At 48.1% G+C, this 17561-nt stretch overlaps 2 protein-coding genes across 7 annotated transcripts in view; one reads left to right on the forward strand and one right to left on the reverse strand.

The window, feature by feature from the left end:
• The window catches only part of LOC135916335 (heat shock 70 kDa protein 12A-like), a 184703-nt gene that overhangs the window by 159678 nt on the left and 7464 nt on the right, over nt 1-17561 (reverse strand). For 2 of the 3 annotated variants that reach the window (XM_065449681.1, XM_065449672.1), the window contains exon 2: nt 10027-10279. In XM_065449681.1, coding sequence (XP_065305753.1) covers nt 10027-10228 — 202 coding nt within the window. In that variant the 5' untranslated portion in view covers nt 10229-10279. Of the gene's footprint in view, nt 1-6387; nt 6522-10026; nt 10280-17561 lie in introns of those variants that run through there. The other variant, XM_065449690.1, reaches the window with a different exon arrangement.
• The window catches only part of LOC135915289 (uncharacterized), a 223993-nt gene that overhangs the window by 58569 nt on the left and 147863 nt on the right, over nt 1-17561 (forward strand). Inside the window, exon 1 of one of the 4 annotated variants that reach the window (XM_070531323.1) lies at nt 12732-12807. The exons of the other annotated variants lie outside the window; for them this stretch is intronic. The gene's annotated coding sequence lies outside the window, so the exon portion shown is untranslated. Of the gene's footprint in view, nt 1-12731; nt 12808-17561 lie in introns of those variants that run through there. 4 annotated transcript variants of the gene reach the window in all.

Consider the following 17561-nt stretch of genomic DNA (forward strand, 5'->3'; position numbering starts at 1 on the left):
AGCTGACTCGGCGGCCTCACGCCCGTGCCGTTGTCTACTACGGGGAACCTATAGCGATACAGGAGATCTCCCTGTTAATTTTACTTGCAGGTGTTGTATATAAATGCTACTTGTTGTATATAAATACCTGTAGCATTTATATACCAACACACGTCTGTATCTTTATGCTGTGATGATAAGCTTCAAAACTCACGCCACACTGTGTGCATGGAAGCAAAGAAAGCTTCGCTTTAAGCACTCTTCCCAGTCGCGCTTTGCACAGCTCCGCGCCACTACTTCCTCCTCGCAGCTCCTGACATTCCTTCGTTACACCCTCACCACACGTCTTGGCATATCGACTGGTTTTAGGTTAGAAGCGCCATTAAAAACCAACGACCACGGAGAATGGCCTAAGTGGCAAGTAGGCTGTCGCATAAAACTCCACGGTACTCCTGAGCTGCAAGGAAAGACTAAAAAAATAAACAGGTAACGAATGCTGTTCTTCATTCCACAAGTAATTAGACATAATAATAAAAAAAATCACATTGTGGAAGCACATCTCAGAAGCAATACGTCATTTGTATCGCATGCACTTCAGTTTACGGATAAGTGAAGTTAAAAGCGACCGTCTAGCTAGAAACGCTTCTTCATTTCATCGATTATTGTATATCTTTCCCACCCACGGATACCTATTTGACGGTCACCAATTTCAAACGATCACACGCGTATCACTAACATGCCTGCCTCCTGATGAGCTACGCTGAAAACTGCACTAACGGTGCTACCACTTCTAAAATGACAGTAAGCTTGTGAGCAGTTACATATGGGGTAGCACAGTTTAGCCCGTAGTGCATGGCAATGCATGGATGAAAACTGCCACATTAGATCACCAACGTGAACCTAAAACCGTTAATATATATATATATATATATATATATATATATATATATATATATATATATATATATATATATATATATCTTTTGGTTTGGTTCCAGAGTGAACAGAAATCGTAGTATTCCGCGGTTCAGTTGCGGTTCGTCCGAATTATAATGCATTTTTTCATCGGTTTTTGGTTTCCGGCTCAGTTTTGGTTCGATAACTTCATTTCTTCATTCGCTCTTCAAATACACACTTTGGAAAAAAAGATGAAGCATGCTTCACCGTTTTTTCTTCCCTGCCGGTTGAGTAGCAGTGCTGTGTTCGTATGCGCGAGTGCCGGTATACGCCGTACCCATATGCGTGCTATGAGGACAGGTTGTTGGAAGGTCGCGCTTCCTCTTGTCGTGTATCCACGCGTTTCGTGGAAGTGGCAAGTTTCGAGTCCGAGCACGAGTAGAGCCACATACAACGACGCTTCTTCTAGCGTGGACATGTTCCTTTTGGCGATGCTCTTAATTCTTTCCCTTTTGGCCGATTAGCTCCCGCACACTAATTTCGCTGTGTTGGGTAGTCACCTTAAAATGGAGAAGGCTCAATGTCCTCGTGGCCCTCTATGAGAAAAAGAGTAGGTACTGAGAGCGCGCTGGCGCTCCGCGGTGGGCTCACTGTTGCAGCTGAATTAGCAGCTAAAAGCTCCAAACTGGGCTTGCTGTGTTTGTGACGACGTCGATGTGGTCGCTGTCAAGTGGTCGGGCCACCTCCTCAGGGCAAGGCGGCGGTGCCACTTGGCCCCGCATCGACCTCGTGCCGCTGCGGCAGTGCATGTGCAGTCAGGAGTCGGACGCACAAACCACTGCGCTTTCGCGCCTCGTTTGTGTTCGGTATTTTGTGCGGGGTTAAATGTGCCAGGTGGATACTGTGAGTGCTGGCGTCCGCCAAGTGTAATACGGAGCAGGCCACAACAGGGAATACTGTAGCGGACGAAGACGTCCTTGCGTGTATCGCAAAGAAGTTGTACTCCTTTTCTGCATTCCTGCCCCCGCTTGCCTTCCCTACGCTAAATGTTTCTCGAATTGCCGTCAAGGAAACGAGGTTGAACTTAATCAGCGCCTCCAATCTGCTGCTCGCGGCCAGTTTCAGCTGGGTGCCAGTCACAGTACCACTATTTCAACTCTCGAACAAGTTCATTCATGCGTCCAGAAGATTGCGCTGCCTGGTTTCTCGATCGTAGGCCGCTCTTTTCGCCCTATAACATCGCGTTCTACGCCCACTTTGGATCCCATTGTTTCTGTTTTGTTTCCTCGTTTATTAATTTCTTGCTACGTTGGGTCATTACCTCTTCCTGTAGGGCCCATCTGCATTGTAGGCATGAGGCATGCTTTGAGACCACTGCGACAACGGCGGTATACGCGTTCCCTTTTGAGAGGCTCCCGCTGTCGCAGTATATGAGTTCAGAGCCGCAGGAATCGCTCACGGGATGGAGCGGCACAGAAAGTGGGCACGAGAGTCACAAATCAGTTGTACTTATAAGCGTATTTAAATGACATTGATACGGTAACAGAATATGTAGACAGGTTTAGAAGCGCTGTCCCAGGAAGTACATCCTGGGAACGCATTATTTTAATTACTCTAATTCTGCGATCCAGGGTGCAGATCTTGCCGATTCGTTTTCGCAGGAGTGAAACCACCATGTCTATTTTATTTTGTCTTAGTGTGTATGCGTGTTGTACGTGTTAACCTTTCCCCTTCCAACAACTGTAATGTCGTGACTCGACAGCACTGGTAAATAAATAAATAACATAAATAAGTATGAATAGCAGGTGGAAACTGGCACAAAACCATCGCGCAGTCAGCTGTTCCCGACTCCCCCGAACCCACTCAGCTGCCCCCCGCAACCGCGCCGAGCGACGCTTCCCCGTCGGCGGCAGCGTGTGTGGCCGCGATCGCGCCGTCGACGGGCGTCCTGGTTGGCGGAACCCAGAACCCGCGCTTTAATCGTCGCGAGGCCAAAAAGAAACGGCGGAGAGATCGCGCGGATGCGCTGGTTCCCTAACTCAACCTTGAAGATCTGCTTTCGCCCCAAACTGCTGCGCAGTTGGAAGTTCTGAACGTAACTATTTTCCGCATTCGGGGCATCGCAGAAAGCGGCCAGAGGCGCTGAGAGAGATTTCGGGTTGCTGCTCCGAGTGCGCTTTGATGTCACCACCTACCACGATGGGTCATTGTTATCCGAGGGTTTTTAGAAACAAGCAGAGCATGAAAATGCGGAGTAAATGGTAAAAGGCACATAAAATGGTGGTCGAGTTGTTTGCAGAGAGAACATCAAAGTGGGGTCAGATAAAAATACAGAAAAAAATACAACCTAGACGGGCGTACACGTCGTATGAGCATCTCTTCTTTTTTTCTTGTTCAATTACCTTCTACTGTTTATTTCAGTGAGGACGGGTGGAACAACACTCATGTGCCCGCCATTGGTAGCACCTTAAGGAAGCTCATGTGGTCAGAATTAATCTGGGGACTGGCGTGTATAATAGTACCGATGTTGCTTTGAGACGTTAAACCCCACAACCAACGAATGCCAATCTATGAGCGTAGTGTGCGATTGTGAAAGCTGGTAGCTCAATTTGACTACTACTTTCGAACCGTAACACCAGAAGACCATAACCATAATATCGCAGTACCCATTATTTAAGAATAGATCATATGACCCGAGAACTTATTTTATAGTTTTATCAGCTGGTAATTTTGAGGACGAGCATTTGTTTTTACGGACATCTTTTGCAACGATATTTCTTGAAGAATTTAATTGAAAAAGGAAGTGCATGCGCCTGTGAACGATGATAAGCCGTTCCGGCAGTCTCACGGATCTTTGCATGATTGTAGTAAAGGCTGATAACGGCTTTGTTATTACCTTAGAATTACTTTAGCTTTGTCATCGCCTGGCATTACCTCACCTCGTGAGCTGCGTGCTTCTGAATACATGTATGGATTTATTGCGGCCAAATACATGCTGCGGTAGCGGCAATGGTGCAAGTGAGAACTTGGTATAGTTGAAATAATGGAGTTTTATCACCACGTCACTCACTGAAGTGGTTGCATGCCCACTGCGGTATGACTGGCAACGACTATCCAGATAAATCCGCTGGAACATCGCATGAAGAGATACACTGCATTTTAATTCCGCTTTCAGGGACTGACGCCGCAGACAACACTGTCGGCTTGCTCATTCATTAAAATTAGGAAAGAGAAACCGTTCAAGTTTCACACGCCCCACACCGCGCATGCTCGGAATCCCTCCCTGCAGCTCCGACCTCCAGCCGAACTCCCTCGAGGCGCAACTGTTCTGTTGAAGCTGTGGCTCGGAGTGGCGGTCAACTACGCTTCCGTCAGAATGGCTGCCACTGCTGCGCGCACGAGTTGCGTGATTTTCTTCGGCTTCGTCCGCAGAAACAATCGATCTCCTTTGCATTAGCGCACCTGGCCCTTGTCTACATATGGACAATATCACGAGTCTCGCCATTAGAATAATCTCAAGGCGCTATTTTGGTATCAACGGCCTGTCTATGAAATTGTCTTTAACTAGTTGGCAATTCCTTTGCGTGTGCATGTGTTCGCGGAACTTTCTCTGTTCTCTTCTCTCTCTCTCATCGTTTCATTCTTTTTCCCCCTCACCTGTGTAGGGTAGCAACCCGGATGCCTTTCCAGTTAACCTCCTTACCTTTCTCTTCTCATATTCTCTCTCTTTCCATATCATTTGATTGGTGAGGACACGACTTCATCCGCCCGCTCCTACTGACATCCTTTCTGGCAGCGCGCACAGAATCGGCGTGTCTTTTCACGTGCTGTTCGGGAACTGATCACGGAGATGATCACTGTGCTTTCACGCTCAGTAATTTTCTTCTTCGAAAAAACCAAGTTTTCACTTTCGTAATATACCGTTATCGCTACGCAACTGCTACTTGTCTATGATTAAGCCGCACTGCGTAGGCTTTAATTACGGGTGAATAGCTGCACTTAACTACAAGTTTAGCTCTCTCTTCTTATTTTATTTTATTTATTTATTATTACTTTTTTGCACGGGAAGAGGGTTGAATGGGTGAAATAGCGTCAGGCATGGGGTATAAAAGCTCGAAGCGCGAAGGCTGCCCCTTCCGCACGGGGCCGACCACGTGCCGAAAAGCCAGTAGATGGATAGGCGTTATTCTTCAGTACGATTATATTGGTCTGCAAAATCTTGTCTCAGAAAAAGAAAAAGGAAGTAAATTCAGGAGTGATTCAGCTATACCAATCTGGACATATTTCTGTCAAAGGCTTACGGTCGAAAGATAACGAAAGAGCAAGATCAATTTAAAGTTCTAATCAAGGCATTCCTGGCAACGAGGTCGCCAACCACGTGGCTCGAGATCTGACCCACCGAGCCGACGCCGAGGAATCTGAACCCGAGCGCATGCACCCCCTAGTCTCTTACCAAGACATCACACAACACTACAAGCTAACCCGCAGAACATATGCACCCCCACACAAGTCACTACCTAGAGAGCAGGAGCGATTCCTCCGAGATCTACAGGTTAATACATTCCCGCACCCAACCAGAAATCACCTCATAGACCCTACGAAATTCTCTCCGCAATGCCGCTTCTGCGCAGAGCCCGGGTCCCTCAGGCACATAGTAGGGGGTTGCAGAGCGGCACCATTAAATCCTCCGAACCCTTACCCCACTAACGAGCTTTGGGAGGGAGCCTTGGCCAGCTCCGACCTCGAGGATCAGCAACAGCTGATTGCGAGGGCCCAGGACGCGGCCCGAGCTCAAGGCATTCTGGAATGAGGACGCCTCTCCAAAGCTTCATTCACCGAATAGAAATGTTTATTCTTTCTCTCTCTCTAATTTATCGTTCTTTCCTTTACTGTGCACAGTGCTTCTTTAAACAGTGGAACAAGTGAGCGCATAGCCCCTTTTGTGTTACCGGACTACTCTGCCAAGACCACTGCTCGCGAGCTGTTACGAGCGCGAGAACCGCATGCTTAAGGTTCGACTGAACGCGTCGCGATGCAGAAAACAAAGCCGTCAGGACGGCACCCCTACACAGAGCACAGACGCAGCCTTTCTAACTCCAAACGACGAATAAATAAAAAAATAATTGTTATTATAAACGGTACATTTTATAAAATGCAGTAACATCGCGATTGCCGGTGATATCGACAATAATATCCGGATACTGGGTAGTGGACTGAGAATTGCTGAGACATCTAGCAGGCGAACTGATTGCGTTTGTTGACACACACACAGACACGCAAACACACGCACACACACGGTTTTAAAGACATGTGAAGCCAGGACAATTCCTTGTTGACAGAAGGAACTGGCCGCTGGTCGTCATGAAGACACGAGGAAAGTGTTCATCGCGATATGTTTTGCACGTCGTGAGCACGGCATCCAAGCTATCGCTTTCACTCAATATCTCAGTTCGCGTCCCGGGGCTGAAGGAATAAATCCAAGAAAAAATGAGGATAATGACGTTCACTTACCTGCAAATATGAAGGTCCTTGTCCACTCCATTTGTGAACCGATATTCAAAAGTTCACACGACCCACTAAATAGTCATTGCTGGGCATAGAGAAGGAATGAACCGCCTAAAGACGTCGTGCTTAACCCAACGGTTGCATCAACGGTATAGTCGGACAGAACGCCGAACCACAGCTGCCGTGCAAAGCCAGTTTCTCCGACCGCACACGGCCATGCACTGCTGCGGCTTTCGGTAAAGAGCGGCGCTCGCGAGGGCTTCCGAAAGTGGATGGCGTCGCCCGCCTGATGGACAGACGGCAGAGTTCTCCGCATCGGAGGAACCAGTTTCTCCGCCACAAGCACGAGCGCGCTCTCGTGCCGGTTCGTGTGCATTAATGAGCACACGACGGCAAACACCAGCAACGTTCGTGGCTGCAGACTCAGCAGTTCCCGCCGCCTTCGATGTGGGTCAGTCGGCGGAGATGCGCAACCCCGCCGGGGTTATTACGGCGGCCCAGCGTGAACGGACTCGCAAATCGGACGCGAGGATCGGCCCAGCGGCGGCAACTGCCTCGGCTGGCGCCCACAGCACGCGAGCCGGCAGCGGGAAGTCCAGCCCGGCCGCGAACGAGTCTACCGACGGAGCTCGCCCCGAGGGAGTGGCTCGGTGACGGACCGCTGATGAACCTGTCCCCGGTGGACCTAACGGGCAGGGCGGGCGCATGCGTGCGTGCGGCACCCTACATCGTATCCCGATCACAGCGGCGACAGCGCTATTGGGGTTTAGCTTACACTGGTGGGCGTGGACGAAAGGTTACATAGCTCGCGTGCCCTCGACGATACAGATTGCACTGCCGTGCGAGCGAAAAGGAAGGTCGTTGGACTGCTTGGGTGAATTGCGGGGCTATGAGTGGCCGACAACAGCCAGGAAGTATCGGCACAGCTATTGTTTTCACTTGTATAACATGCGCCAAACATAGAAAAGGTCAGTGAGCTGCTAGCCTGATGCTCATCGCAATAGAAATGGACTGACCGAGAAGAGGGATCAATGATTATTTATTACTATTTTTTAATTTAAATCATATATACACTTGACAGGAAATGGAAAGCGAGGAGCAGGCTGGCAACTGCCACCGGAAGGGGCACAACGCCTGCCTGCTCTTCCGAAAGGAGGAGACAGAAACATAGAAATGGCAGATAGGAAGAAGGGAGGAAAGAACGAGCGAGATGACAAATCTGAAAGAATGAAGCAGAACATGCACAGCGCAGGTCACGCACGGTTGGGCCGGCCGCTACAGATCAAGGACGATGAAAACAAAAATGACGCCCACGTTTATGACAAAGCAGCTCTCTCATATCACGTACTCGGTCCCGTGTATGAAACAAACATCGGCTCCGTTGCCTGTCTTGCATTTGTGGGTTCAGGCTGTGGGCCTAAATTAGGCCCCGGAGCCACACTTGCTGATGATACTTTCGAGGACAGCCTGCGCCGGTCTAGCGCTATATATGGGGGCCGTACAAAAGATATGTTACAGTGCTTTGGATGCCTGGCGTTGCACTCGCAGTGTTGGGCGTTGTCCCGGCCGATGAGAAGCGCCGGCTAAAACCGACGACAATCCCGTGCAACCATCTGCCTCACTGTATATGGCCGTCGCACGGAGAAATGCCTGCCTGGAACGATTTCACGCAGAGATGAACGGCGGCCCGGTATGGCCCAGTATGCTACTTGAAGTCTCATGAGCGATAACGCGGAAGTTGCAAGTGGCTTCGAATATGTGGTCCGCACTACTGCTGGCGTCAGAAGACGCATTCCTTGCCGCGTTCAGTGCTCGTCGTCAGCCTATGCGAGCCACATACACCAGAAAATTTCAAAAGAACTTCATTGCAATATCCATGCCTTATTTGGCTGCGTTATCATCTACAAACATGGCTTATGAACAAGGAAAGAAGAGGAAGAAACCAAGAAAGCGCGTGTGCATTATATATTTTGCCTTCGTCTCTCTATTTTTCGCTGAGCGATGTGTGTGCTATAGTGTGAACGTGGAGGGTCGTCTTTCGAATACCTTATTAAGCATGATATGCTTTTAACTCCCGTTGTCGGCTACCGTCAAGTGATCTTGAGCCAAAAGTTAGAGCTATTATCCGGGCATCGTTGCGAGAACAAAAGATCATCCGGGCAACCAGTCAAAACCTAAGAAAATGCGGTCTGTGGGCCCCAACCGTTTGTACAGGACCGCATTACATACGCTAGTTACTGCCCAACGAAGTTTTAAAAAATATTGCTTTCGAGGTCTTCCTAATGTTTGTTCACTATATCACTCAAGCTGTAACTTCTAGTATGCTGAAGTTTTATTTGTCATTTCCAATAGGGGGGAGGTGGCGGGGGGGGGGGCGACATTCAAAAGGCAGTTAAAGTGCACCATACACGTGATTGTCATCTTTTGGCGCTAAGATAGGGTTCCGTGTGCTCTTTTCAACGCCAGCGGTGCGGTAATTCCGCACCGTGGGTTTTGCGCCGCCTTCTTCGGGAGATTGCGCCACACTTCGTGACCAGACCGGCAGTGTAAAGCGCGCCGCGGATGGTTGTGCTATGGTTGTGAGATGGTGGTGTGTAACCGTCGCAATTACTCCGACCAATCTGCTTTAGCGGTAGCGATTTCATGCTTACATCTACTCTCGATTACGGGAGAGCCAGCATTTTTATACGTAAGAAATGCTGAAATAAATTGACTAGATGCTGTGTGTAAAAGAGCAAACAAGTTTTTTTCTGCAACCGTGCTTTGGAGGCGCTGGTAGACAACAGGCGGATCATAAGACAGCGTGCATCCGCCGTGTCGCTATTGCTTGGAAGTTCTTTGACCTTTGACTCGAGTCGAAGACGCGGTGCTTGAGCAGGATCGTTTACGTGTGGGCCTGTGAGGCGCGTAAAAAAAAAGGGAGGCTCTTCAGGAGCGTCCACGTGGATCACAGAGCTCTGGATCCAGAGGAATATCGTGAAGGGCAAATAGTCCATGCGATGACCATGCACAAGGTGCCTGTACACAGCCTTAGGGCACATTCACACCGGCGACTGACAGTGGTCGCGCGACCAAGTTGGTCGCAAAGCGACCAGTCGCAAATGGTCGCAAACGGTCGCCTTTCTTGAAAAGCGACCATTTTGGGCCAGTCGCTCTCTGCGCGATTTTTCAGTCGCGCAACCGTGGTCGCAAAACTGATAAACCAATCAGCGGCGCACCGGAAGTGATCTTTCGTGTGTCTACATCCGGCCTCCTCCGGCGTCGCGTTCAAATTCCGCGTAGATTCCGAGAGTTCTCGCTGAGAACGATAATCACCGGGATTGCGACTTGCGGGTCGCGCTCAGCCGGGCTTGCCGGTGTGAACATCCGTCGCCTTCGGTCGCATTTTGATTGCGAGTCGCAAATGGTCGCGCGACCTCCTCAAGTCGCCGGTGTGAATGAGCCCTTAGTGTGCACCATTAAAGCCTTTCAGCAGGATTAAAGGCGACTGCTGCGTGAACACGAGAATTAGGATACCTAGAAATTGCCGCTCGTCCCGGTTGGATAGCTGCGAAACCCACCGATTCTAACAATCCGGGCGTTCTTAAATTTGCTCAACACTGAAACATTCGAGGCTTACACCCCCCCCACTGCGGTGCAACTCACCTCGACGCTCCGGCGCGGCCGGCATGCCGCGGCGGCGCACGGTCCCGTCGGCGAGGTCCACCCGCGACTCCGGCAGGCTGTCGAAGACGTCCGGCGGCAGTGCCCGGATCATGTCGGCCAGACGGCGTTGCGTGGCCCCGAGGCTGGACGGGCCCCGCGCGGGCGGAGCCGGCGGCCAGGCGGCGTAGTTCCGCGACGCCATGCGCCTTCCGTCGGCCCCTAGCGTCGCCGCCGGACGCCCACCCTTCCGGTCCTGAGAGCGCGCGCAAAATCGCCGCGCTGCTCAGCTAGGGGCGAATACGCAGACGGTCACCAGGCGATATTTCTTGCGAGAGGTGTCTCTCGAAACGCCACCTCGCTTGATCGTGATATATATATATATATAAACCGAAGTACAGACGGCCAAAATTAAACAGCGATCACAATCGTCGGCAAACGGCATAAAGATGCCCCATTTCCTCCACAGTGGCGAAATCGTCGCTAAAACACTCGAGACGTTCCAAGATGAGCTTCGATGCTTCCCGCATGACGCTCTCTATCTGCGTTAGAATATTTGAGCACCAATTTTGCTGACAGCTTCTCCATTGTATATTGCTGGTGACTTATGACTGCGGCTCATTGCCTGAGTATGTGTAGTGTCTCGACAATAATTTCACAAAAAATTCGTCAGTTTCCGGCTATCACGTCGTAGACATTGTAAACAATTTCAGGGGTTCAAGCGGTCGAATGCCTCCCGTATCTTGCTACACAAATACGCCCTGATTACATTGCTCGCGCCTCTTCTTGACGGTGGATTAGGATGCACACCAATTTTTCATCCGGTATGCGCACAGTTGCGCATAAAAAAGACACGGACACAAGAAAAAAACGATGGAACACGCATGACACGTTCTTTGTTGCGTCCGTGTCCTTCATGCGCCACTCCATATACATAGTTATGGCATAACAACAGGCCAAAATAGATACCTTAGTTTCATCCAGTGTTTAGCTCACATTTTTTGTAAATCTACTCTGGAGTAACCGCCTGGAGAAAAAGAAGCTCTATAACAGCCTGGAGGTGAAAAGGCGGAAATTCTGCGTTCGCCTCAGACATGGCGGGAACAACTTCTTGAAAAAAAATAATAAATTAATTTTCAGACATGTGAGAACCCGCGCACCGTCACACCAAAGGATGGCATTTCTAATAAAATAATAAAATTGTATACCTTATTTTTGAAATTGTTCGAGACGAGATTTTTGCAGCATCCCCGTACAAGACAAAAACATCAGAATCTAATATCAGAAATATGTAACAGGAAGAAATACTTATACGAAAAAAGGCATTGAACTGAGAAAGAGTAACAGGCTTAGAAGAAGCGTCAATTCGCGAACAGGAACATCATGGCCAATAACCAACGAATTATTCTTTGGTAGTCTATTTCAGTGACACATTGCCATGAAAAATCACAACGCAGGCTAGTACCTGCAATGCGAGGCTTTACTTTGAAGCGTGATGTAAATAGAAACGATGGAAAACGCGATGAGCTTCCTTGACATGAGATTCGCCGAACCAAATCTCCTGAAAATCTGAAACAATAAAATAAAATACGAGAAAAATCTTAAAACAGTCGCATCAGTGTGCGATTTTGAAGTGAGAGCAGAAAAGCTGATTCTACGATTTCAGCGACGTTGACTTTGGTCGACGTCGCGACGTCGATTTCAGCAATGTTGGCATTGGCGAAAGGCGTTGATCCCGGGTTCGATTCCCGGACCAGAACGAATTTCCCCTTAACTGCGAAGCTTGTTTCCCAAGAAACCCGGATGATTTCCGTTATATCTTCGTGCCACATTCGGATGGATAAGAATTTCCGTTATCAGGACACTTCGTTATCATGATTCCCGAGAATTGATTTACCACATTCTTTGACGCTGTGCTTCGGGTTGCCGATTAATTCACCCTTGCGCTGCGATCTGCTAGCCTCTGGGTGAGCTCAGATGGCAGAGCGACGGTCCCCGGTTCTGTTGCCAGACAAGAATGAATATTTGCTCAACTGCGAGGGTTTCTTTCCGAGAAAGCCTGATGGTTTCCGTTACATCTTTGTGCTGCATTAGGGTGGATGACAATTTTTTCTTTCATGACACTTCCTCCGCCTTGCGGGATTCCTCAGAAATGACTTTCCATAATCTACTTCAATTTTGTAAACTTTTGAAATGTTGTTGAAGTATTTTGTTATGATCAGCTGGGCAATACAAAAAAGAAAAAAAAAACGGATTTTCCTGCGACACTCAACTCGCGCTCTTTCTGAATGACAGGAGCTCCAATATGTACCTAAATATTCCAACGGAGACATGCTTGGATTTTGAAAAAAAAAAAGAAAAAAACCCTTTAATAAGGTTTCTCATAAGCGACTCCTGCTTAAAACTTTGCAGATTAAAATAAAACTCTATTGTGCTACAGTGGATTAAAGACCTTCAGATTACAAGGTTACATACCCAGCATGGTAAAAAAAAAACAAGAAAAAATTTCGTAATATTATTTTCCTACCACGAGAGCGCAGCTGATCTGGGATATACCTACACAATTTCTGGTTTTCAGAGCTTGTGAAAGGAAAACTAAATTCCGCGACACATGTTTGCTTACTTTTACATGGAGATGATAATTACGTGACATTTACGCAGGCCAAATACTACGCAGTTACGCCCCTTGATCCACCTGAAAGCTCCGTGCAGTATCGATTTGCTCAAAAGGCGAGGAAGGGAAGCAGTGCGCTCAGATTCGCGCGAACAAGCCCAGCCGCTCCGGTATGTACGCCTTGATACAGATGATCTATCTTGTTGCTGACATGTTGCATCCTAAATGTCGACATAAAATGTATTGCTATAGGTTTCGATAATTTAATCAATCTACTGCGCTTGCGTACGACAGCATCCGCATGTATTTAGTGAAACTACAGCATCAGCAGCATTATGGCCATTATAACGGGGTTAATAAGAAGGAAAATACAAGAAAGAAAAACGTGCTTTCCGTGAGCACGATGCGAGGCCTGTTCAGCTCCTGCCGCTTTAACCGGAGCGTATGGCCTCCGTGAGTGGAGGCCACCGTTGCTTCATGATGGCCACATATCCCAGGCGCCGTACGTTCTAGAAGGACTTGAATAAAAGAAAAGAGCGCTACAATGACGCGGACTAAAAGAAGAACACGTACGACGGACAGGCGCTGTCCGTCGTATAGGTTGTTCTTTTAGTCCGCGTCATTTTCGCGCTGTTTTTTCTTCAATTATGATACACCAACTCGCCCACATCAAGCTCCTGCTGCTTCAGAGTTCTAGAAAGCCATTTCTAAAGCAACTTTCGCCGCGGGTCGCTGAATAGAACAATTTGTCGCTATACAGACAAAACGTTGATAAATCTAGCAACGAAACTGCTAAAATGGCAATCCTGACAAACAACAATAGCCAAGGTTTAAACATTTCCAGCACACGAGTAAAAGGATGTCGTTAGCCCCTCTATCGAGCGAATCACCCGCGGTGGTTGCTCAGTGGCTATGGTGTTGGGCTGCTGAGCACGAGGTCGCGGGATCGAATCCCGGCCACGGCGGCCGCATTTCGATGGGGGCGAAATGCGAAAACACCCGTGTGCTTAGATTTAGGTGCATGTTAAAGAACCCCAGGTGGTCAAAATTTCCGGAGCCCTCCACTACGGCGTGCCTCATAATCAGAAAATGGTTTTGGCACGTAAAACCCCAAATATTATTATTATCGAGCGAATCACACATTTATGTTTTGTTTTCTTTAGTTGCGCAATTGGCCAAGGTTACTTAATTTCACCCTATGAGACAGTGGTAAAGTGTTCTGGGAAACGTCTTATTCATCAGTATGCAGGTTGTCCCAAGTATCATGTACCAAGATTTAAAAATATGCAAATGCATCGTAGTTGGACAGAACCAAGATAATGTTGTTTGTCGTCACCTGGATTTACTGAAACTATTTTTTTATTCCGCATAATTACATAATCATCCCTCATTAGTTTTTAAACTCCTCAAATATTATATCAAAAATAAAAATAAGTATCAATGAGAAAATTGTAGAGCATGAAAAACTGCCGATACAACGGTCCGTCGCTCAATACGTGCTACATGAAAGTGTTTTTCCGAGCGTGAAAGAAGTCCGCGAATACGCGTTAAGTGCCTGGAGCGGCCAGTCGCACGGGAATATTTCGTGCAATCGCGGGTTTCTTTCATGCTTCGAAAAACACTTTCATGTAGCACGTATTGAGCGACGGACCGCTGTATCGGCAGTTTTTCATGCTGTACAATTTTCTCATTGACACTTTCAATCTAATTATAATAATTGAGGAGTCGATTAATTAATGTAGGTTAATAATCTAATTAGGCGCAATGCAAGAAATAATCTGAGTATCTCCAAGCAACGGCAAAAAATATTAGCTTCGCTCTGACCAGTTACGTGGCATTAACCTAACTTCGCCTGCTGACTAGACACTCACACCATCCTCTGCCACCACTTCGAAGAACCATCCTTGACTGCGCTTTTTCTAAAGCAGTTGCATGCCACGCAATAATTATAACTGCAAAGTTCCATGGTACTAACATCCACGAGACACCTCCCTAGACCTTACCGAGATGACTAGTAAGGCTTAAACGACCTAGAATTACGAAGAAATCGCACGTTTCTTTTCGTTGGCTTGAAGCAGCTCAGCCTGTCTCATATATTTACCTAATATAGTGGGACTGTACGAGGACATACCGATGATTCAGTCACCATCTGCCACAACAGCAGCGTTAGTTATCCGGGAACTTGGCATATTACTCGGCTATTTCAACTGTACCACAAATCGACATTTATGGCTGCAGAACTGGCGTCAGAACAGGAGGCAGTCCGTTTTATGAGAAGTCAGACACCTCATAAATGGATGGTGTTCTGCTATGTCAAATCAGCGTTGCAGGCGCTAAAATACTTTGTAAAGAAAGCACCCATATTACTTGCTCTTGCTAGAAATTGCCGAACTTCACCGTGCCAAGCGAGGTGGCCACTTGGTCGCTTTTCAATGGGTGCATGGTCATTGTGGTGTGATTGGCAATGAACTCACTGACAGTGAGGCAAGATCGGCATTCTCTTGCTCTGATGAAGTACGGATTGCCTACTCACGACCTTGCACCAACTCAATGGTCCAAGCACTCTTGCAGGACCTTAGAAAGGAATACCGAGCCAAAGGGACACTCAAGAGGAATAACAAATTAATCTGGTTTAGTTAGGACACTTCTAGCTAAAACACCGAAAAGGCCGAAGATACCGCGTGTCGTAAGAACGAAAAGAGTTAACGCGAAACATGGATTGTGATGCCTTTGCTTATTTTTGTCTTTCCTAGTGATCCTCCTCTCAGATTTAAGGGTGGCTTCTTTTTTTTCTTCTTTTTTTGTAATTTATTAACACAGATCAGCTTATTCCTCTTTTTAGGATCCCTCTAATGACGATAGAGGAGGAGTTAGGGACAGCTTGGTATAACTGCTGAAGAAAGCATTGCTTTCCCACCATTAGTGTTGGAACGACTTTGAACGAATTCTGAGGATGGAGCTGATATGGTTTCGATATTTGTGCCATCATAGTTGCGGGAAAAATGCACTGTTGGTCCCCTTACTTTTTAAAGAAAAGGCTTTGTGAATTGAAGCACAAAAGTAATGGAACGCCAATACATTTCGTCGGACACTTTGAGAATGAGTATCTCGAAACTGGTGGAGTCTTTCGCTCCAAGTGCCTTGTCAACACACCGACTACATTTCGTAGACTGAAATATGGGCCACAAAGTAATGAATTAAAATATAATTAGCATAAATTTGTTAAGCATTCAATTGAGGATTTTGATTTCTCGCTAGATGTGTGTAACTGCCACGGGCAATTTTGTAAAGATTTGGCGCAGCTAATAATAGAAACAACCTGTATAGTAAATTATGTCGTTCACGTGACAGTAAAATGACGTTGCGTAAATGATACATTTTTTATACCGAAGTGAGCGATCAGTTGCTGGAATGACACGCTGCATATAGATAGTCAAGATTCTCGCCAATGAAATGCAGACAGCAAAAGCCCGGATGGCAGCGCAAAACTGCACCTTTGCGGCACTCTTCCGGGGACTCATTACGTGACGTTCTAATCTCTTGCACGGACACCTTTGGTTGCTAATGCAAGAGATTATAGATTGACGGGCATTCTCTTATTGAAAATGTGTTGATAACAGCTAGAACCGTTCGCGTGCATGATGGAAATGTTTAGGCAACAGCGCGGAATTTTCGTTGTTTTAAGCTCCATTCATTTCCTTCTCACAGCTCTTACGCATTAGGATCTGTACGTGACTATTTTTCTTTCCTAAGGAATAAAACAGATTAAACGAAAACGATTTGCTTACGAACACTCGTTCTGAATTCATAGAGGTGAATTAGGTAACCAGAGAAATAACAAGAAATCCCTGCAACACCTTTGGGTCCCGTTGCCGAACATGGGCAGATTGAATTGCGAACTACTCGGTCAATTACATCACCGCACCTCATATTGGACGAGCATAGTGAGAACTATACATTCGTCAACTGCGACGAAAAGCTTTGATTGTAGCGGTACGAAGCCCAGAACGGTCAGCGTGCGAATAAATGAGACCGGCGCTTGTGGGAGGAATCCACCGCGTCCAGCACCCACCTCGTTTCCCGCGCGCCGCAGGTGGCGTTAGGGTCGAGACGCCGTATTCCGAGTGCCTGCTCGGGCGCATTCGAGAAGAGTCCGCTGCCTCGTGGAGCCCCGGGACCGCGCCCCCCAACCGCAAACGAGTCGGCCGCCTGCATAGCGCGTACTGCATACGCGCCGCACAAGGGCAGCGCCGGGGCTGGCCGAGGGTGTACCCTGATTTCGGAGACCCGCAACGTCACGGTCGGGACGGTCCGTTCGTCTGTGTGTCTGCCTGGCCGAACCCGCTCACGCACACACATTCTGCTACCACCAGCCTGTTTTGCTGGCACTTGCTTTTTTCCGCGACGGCCAAGAGGCCAGCCGGCTCGCGTGGCCACGCGACGCGATGTCCACTCAAGCGTGCGGCGCGCTGTTCTCCGCCTCGATCAAACTGCGCGGAAAAAGCACCAAAAGAAGAACCGAACCCCCATCCAGCCAGGCGCCGTCCTTCTCGAATACCGCGTGCCGAAACTCGGTGGTATCCCCTTGTTTCTCGTTTCGCAAGCAGCTCCTCCACCGCGAGTCAGCCCGTTGTTAAGTGCTTGGTCGGCCCTTCTCTCTCCCCCTTAATGGATTCGGCGGCAACCAGAGCGTTGTTGATGGCGCGCGCTCGTTTTCTTAACGCCGCTCTCATATGTCCGCGCACTTTTCGCTCTCTTTTTTCCCGTGGACGACATCGCTCGAGCGACGCCCAGTCAGGCGCCACGGCAGCCTGCGACGCCTGATTCGGCAAACGCGTGCGACTTTGACCAAGCGCCGCCAGTTACCCAGGTAGCGCGCATTTCTCCGTTTCCACAGTGTGCACAAAAATTTGTTGCTGCTCTC

The sequence above is a fragment of the Dermacentor albipictus genome, chromosome 1 (assembly GCF_038994185.2).
Source record: "Dermacentor albipictus isolate Rhodes 1998 colony chromosome 1, USDA_Dalb.pri_finalv2, whole genome shotgun sequence".
In the NCBI taxonomy this organism is placed as follows: Eukaryota; Metazoa; Arthropoda; class Arachnida; order Ixodida; family Ixodidae; genus Dermacentor; species Dermacentor albipictus.